The sequence below is a fragment of the Triticum aestivum genome, chromosome 4B, assembly GCF_018294505.1.
Source record: "Triticum aestivum cultivar Chinese Spring chromosome 4B, IWGSC CS RefSeq v2.1, whole genome shotgun sequence".
NCBI lineage: Eukaryota > Viridiplantae > Streptophyta > Magnoliopsida > Poales > Poaceae > Triticum > Triticum aestivum.
In genome coordinates, this window is record NC_057804.1 from 236,513,344 (window position 1) to 236,519,303 (window position 5,960).

At 43.2% G+C, this 5,960-nt stretch overlaps 1 protein-coding gene across 5 annotated transcripts in view; it reads right to left on the reverse strand.

The window, feature by feature from the left end:
• The window catches only part of LOC123091885 (transportin MOS14), a 43,203-nt gene that overhangs the window by 21,520 nt on the left and 15,723 nt on the right, over window positions 1-5,960 (reverse strand). For all 5 annotated transcript variants that reach the window (XM_044513507.1, XM_044513504.1, XM_044513505.1 and 2 more), the window contains 5 exons: window positions 4,894-4,974; window positions 4,007-4,120; window positions 3,629-3,708; window positions 3,406-3,541; window positions 3,018-3,167 (listed from right to left, as the gene is read on the reverse strand). In XM_044513507.1, the coding sequence (XP_044369442.1) occupies window positions 3,018-3,167; window positions 3,406-3,541; window positions 3,629-3,708; window positions 4,007-4,120; window positions 4,894-4,974 (561 nt within the window). The remainder of the gene's footprint in view (window positions 1-3,017; window positions 3,168-3,405; window positions 3,542-3,628; window positions 3,709-4,006; window positions 4,121-4,893; window positions 4,975-5,960) is intronic.

The following is a 5,960-nucleotide window of genomic DNA, read 5'->3' on the forward strand; positions in this document are numbered from 1 at the left end:
CCAATTTTAAGTTTCCTTGGCAATTTTATGTTTTTCTATTGGTAGTCTACCAACACCCTACACATGCATGTCTAATAGAGTATACCAATGAAAGACAGCAACTTGCACAAGTAGAAGTAAAGGTAGAGTTGGAGCCATGCAAACACGCGGTGGCTGGATTAAGACTTTTTAACCGTGGTTTGGATAGTTGGCGCTATCCTACTGCATGTTGATGGAGGTTGCTTGGTGGTGAATCCCTTGCTCTTGTGCTTCAAAAGATAATCTCCTTCACACTTAAAACTCTCAAGATATGGCTTTGGATTGGAGAGGTAGGAATGGATCAGAGGCTTGGCTTGATGGTTAGAGTAGAAAGCCCTTTGAACTCAGCACAAGGAGATGGGTTCTCTCTCAGAAAGTATGATGGGAGTAGAGTTTGTTTCGAGTGAACTAATGGGGTGGGCAGGGGTATAAATTGGAAGGACTGGAAATTTGACTGTTATACACTTTTTAACACTGCTCGAAGGCTCCTAGTGATCAGCTCGGAATCACCGAATGATGCTAAAAGTGGCAATGTTCAAACTACTCGAAAGGTCTGACCAGACGTTGTTCGGAGGGTCTGACTAACCAACGTCACACTAGCACATGCCTCTGTAACGCCTTCGAAAATTTCAAGCATGTATGTTCGGAGGTTAAAAAGAGGACGCAGAAGAGTATGTTCTAAGTAGAATCGTTCGAGAGCTCCGAGCAACAAGGGTTTTGCCACGGCTATATCTGGACAACTGTTCGAAGGATCCGAAATGGAAGAGCTCGGAGGCTCCAAAGGAGTGAAAATAGGTAGATATAGTGAAGAAATGAAAGAAACTCAACTTAGCAACCTCATTCCCCTTTTGATAGTATCGGCATACCTATGGACTTAATGTGATCTTGGATCACTAAAACGGAAAATCTAAGTCCTTAGCTTGGCCAACACTTATCTTCCACGGAAATTTGAGACAGGGTCACCAATCGATTCCTTGTTGCAACCTTTTGGAACTAACCTGAGATAAACTTGATAGTTCCTTCAGATATGTTGACATTAATTACAAAATCCACCAAGAGGATTAAGATGCACTTTCAACCTTAACAGCAGTTTAAAAATAGAAAAAGTCCAAGCAAAGGTTTGAAGTGGGTCCACCACACCCGGGAGTTATGCTAGAGGCGATTGCGCTGGAGATCGGTAGGCGATCAAGTAACGGGTTTCTCTCGAGCGAGGGTAGCTTTCTCTAGTGGCGAGGGGACTTTGAACGTGTACTGCTATCATCAGCCGACTCGAGATGGCCCTACGATGCATGCCTGATGTTCGGCTTGTGGAGGAGTGGTTGGGTGTTAATGGCCTGTCGACAGAAGGAGCGCATGAAAGGTGAATCTCCATATAGGATCCCATCTCGGTCACCAACAAGGAGAATGTTGAGGAGGTTGACGCCAGCCTCTTGGCAACGCTGGGTGGACTGATCTTGACAGAGAAGGAAAAGGCTGGTTTTATCTTTGAAGACGAGTCATCGGACCGGTACAGGACAAGAACCTTAGATGGGATGTTGTTGGCAAGGTCAACACGAAAGCTCAATATTTATGTGTTGGGGAGAGCGAAAAATAGAGGGTGGGGGCTACATTATGCGGCTCAATTAAGGGACATTGGAGACACTTCATGGTCCAATTTGGAGGACAGGGAGACTGGAAGCATGCAAAGAATAATGGTCCCTAGTAGTTTGATTTCCATGCCATTATATGAAGAACTTTGATGGGGCAACGAAACCGTCGCGGTGATGTTTGATTACTTGGAAGTATGGGTGCGGGTTAAGGACCTGTTGTTGAATAAAATAACATACATATTTGCAAGACCTCTTGGAGATTGGTTGGAAGAGATTGCAACCTTGATGTGGAGAAGAATGGTTCGACATGAAATAAAATGCATGTGCATGAGTCATTGGTGCGAGGATTCATGCTCAAATCTTCAACAAAAGGTCTTGAAGGAACTTGTATGACTTTTAGTATGAGAAGGTTACACTTATGGTTTGACTACAGTCGGTTAGCTCATGTTAATGATCGATGGGAGGCCCCAAAATTGGTCATTGTACAATGCACGGGGAGTGTTGCGTGCTTCCTCCGGAAGAAATAAGAAGCTTGTCGATGCGGCACACAAGCCATCTTTATCCGACAGCTATAGCTTTAGTAGTTCGCGATTTAGGGAGAGTGATGGTTAAGGCAAAGCAAGGGCAACTATGTGTGATCTCCCTTTGAGCCGTAACTTGTTTAGAGACCAAGCAACTTCGAGTGGCTCTCGCACTGGTAGGGATAGCACCGAGGAGTTTATGGGTTTGCTACGTGGCTTTCAGGAGATCGCTGTCAAATCAGTTAGGAGACCGGCGAATTATGTAGCTCATTAAGTTAGCAAAGTATGGTTACATAAATAAAAGGTATACCACTTGGCTTAGGTTCCCACCAGATTGTATTGCCGACATGATAGGCACGGAATGTATGTCCATGGAGTCTTAATAAATTCCCAGCATGTTCTCTCATAAAAAATAGCAGTTCAAACTTTTTGGCTTTCGGATTGGGAAAATATGCTGCTCAAATAGTCAAATTCAAAAATAAATTGTTCGGATTACTTCACAAGAGTGAGTTTAGAGATTAGAGAAGATATGCTCAACATATATAAGTAAATCTGTTCATGAACATGTCACTGGTTATCATAATGTACACAACTACACATTCACCAACACAAACTAGCAGGCACAAACAAAGACTAGCATCTGGTGGGATCCGCCAACATACTGGATATGGTTATAAGATTATGATCCTCCAAATGAAGAAGATATAACTGAAAATATAGATTTCAGACAACACTCCAAGAAAGACTGCACTAGGGAAAGAAAACAAAGAATCGTGTATGTGGTAATAAGATTATGAGCCCATAAATGAACATAATGTGACAAGATATAATTGAAAATATAAATTCCAGACAACCATCCAAGAAAGGCTGCTAGGGGAAGAAAACATACAATCTTTTCAACTGCTGAGTAGCTTGAACAAAGTAGTCTGGCCAGTGAAGTTTTCCTCAATTCTTTGTCGAGAATAGAACATAGAGCATGTGTAATTGCACTAATGATCTCTTCCTCATCCTCTATCCGCAGGTTCCCCTCGCCCATACCCTAAAGAACACTGTTCTTTGAATACTACATTGGATACATTATACAAAGCCCAAATTGAATGTATATGCTAAATTGATAAGGCAGAATGTATGGCAAGTGGTAGACCACATTCATGGAACTAAATTAAATTAAACAGAGCTAAAACATGGAACTGCAGGCATTTTGCATGAACTGCATTGGCCCCTAGCCATCAAAGTATCATGCCAGATTAAATTCACTATGATAAAAGTATGTTTACCTCACTAATCCAGAAAAGAATGTCTAGAATCGGAGGCTCGTGGATGAATGACGAAGCATCCTCACAAAGTTTACGTAAAGCTACAGAGCAAGAGTTTGATGATATGGATTTTGAAATCCCTGAAGCGCAGAATAGGCTGTCCATGGTGGCAAAACATATTCAAGTATGTATGGAAAATAAATAAAATTGATGTTAAACTTCAATACATACTAAACATACTTACAGTAATGGCTTAATATTACTTTTGGAAGATGATAACCACTTTGAATAAGAACCAATGACATCACCAAACGATTTGTATACCTAGAACAAATAGGAAAACACACAAGAGAACATTAGCTTCACAAGATACAATCAAGAAATATCCGATCATCTTAAGGCCTTGTACAATGCAAGGTGCTTAGGGAGGTGCTTAGAAAAATAAACCGGGTTTTTCTGAAGCACGAGTGCCTATTTCTACAGAAGAGACGCCCCTAATTAAGTGTTTGCCCTGTACAAATAAGCACCGATGCTTAAGGAAAGCCTGGTTTATTTCTCCAAGCACCTCTCCTACGCGCCTTGCATTGTAGAAGGCCTACGAAGCATATTGAGGAAGTCTTACCAAGAACTGGCATCCATTCAGTTCAGCAGGTGTTCTGCTGGACAGAATGTTCACGAAGTGCATTACAACTGAAAAATCGAAGGGGCTTCCATCTTGTAAAATTGTGTCAGCAACCTGAAATTTGGTAACTTATGAGAATGTCATGTAGATCCAGCAGACTAGTATACGGTTCTGTATGCTTATATCTAGCATCACAGGGCGGTGCATATGCCAACCAACAAAAATGGAAAAGGTAAGGCATTTTAACTCATAAATGAATCGATAGCACAAGAGTCCAAAACAGAACACGAGGAAGCAAGTAGAAGAATTTACTCAAGATAGGATCACAAGATTGATATTATCATTATTCATGTACATCACCAATAGAGCTAAAAGCTAAAAAGGCAGATCATAGTAGTAGTAGTAGTATTGGTCATTTTCAAAGCATGTGGTTTTTTCTGCCTAATGCCTACTTCTTATGACACTGTTTCAGTAGTTGAAAAATCAGGCATCCCCAAAGTAGACCGCTTTTCTAGCGGTGCTCTGAAAAAGCCTAATAAACTCCCAGCAAGATTATTATTTGCTTCTTGCAGATTAAAATCATTGTATTTGTAGTGAGAAGCTTAAAGGGGGCTATATGCCAATGGACTAATAGACTTTTGAAACAACCATAAGCACCTCCAAACAGATCATATCATCCTAGAGACCAACTTAATGGTAAGCGATCAAGACTACTCCAGTACTCCACATTTGAACCAAGTAAACGGAAGGACCGTGGATAAGCATATCAAGGTCAGCATAATCAACGTCAGGATCAAATTACATTACATCCTATAAGAACAAAATGATCATGTGCATTCTGTAGAAACTTATAAATCGAGTTTACCAAATAGATGTGGCACACTTACCATACTAAGTGCGTACATTCTAACTTCTACCTCTTTCCAAGGTATTGATTGGCTAGCCAGTCCCCATCCGCTAGAAAGAAGCTATGTAAAATGCAAAGGTATGAGAATGAAAGTAATCCACATAATGAACACACAAAAAGGAGTAGAGTATAGGAAAAAATATTAAAACAATTGTCACAGAAGAGATTCAGTGCTCCCACATGACAGAAACATTGTCTCTACTATCTAAAAAGAACGTAAGGTTCCCTTTCCTGCCAAACAGAACGCGGTCTGCCCAACATTCGTCCACCCTCCGTTCTCCCACCGGCATAGTTAAAAAAGGCGCGCCTAAGCGAGCGCTTAAGCACGCGTAGGCTCTAGGCGTTGGCAAAACACATTGCGCATAACTGCGCTTAATCCGCGCATAAGCATACGCTTTGGTCGGTAAAGTGCAAGGCGGTGGCAAAACGCACAATTAACGCCTAGTGCTTTTTTGAACTATGCCCACCGGTTTTATTTTCATCCGCCCCACCACGGTTTAATTCCCTTGCGTGATCCCTCAGAACAGCCCGTCTCCCATGTTCGAGAAACAAGAACAGCCCATCTCTTCCTCCCTGCCCATCTTGGCCTCGTAAACCCTAGCCGCCGGCGGAAGTGCTTCTGCATAAGTCATATCGCACGACTACGTCATGGACTACCACCACAAACAACCATGCATCCTCTCCCACCACCAGCCCTGGCGACCACGGTACACAAACCGTCTCTCTTCCTCCCGGCCCATCTTGGCCTCACGAACCCTAGCCGCCAGCAGAAGTGCTTCGGCATGAGTCATATCGCTCGACTACACCATGGACTACCACCACAAACAACCATGCATCCTCCCCCACCACCAGACATGGCGATCGCGGTGCACACTGTGTGCCGCCTCCCTCTCAACCTCACGCCCGCGCTCGTCCGTCCCTTCTGCGCCGCTGCCTCCGCCCAGGTCGCCAAACGCATCGAACCCGTTCTCGCCATCGCCCTGGACAGCAGGCACCACGAGGTGATCAGCCCCTCCGCGCACTCACCAACCACACGGTCGGTCGAGC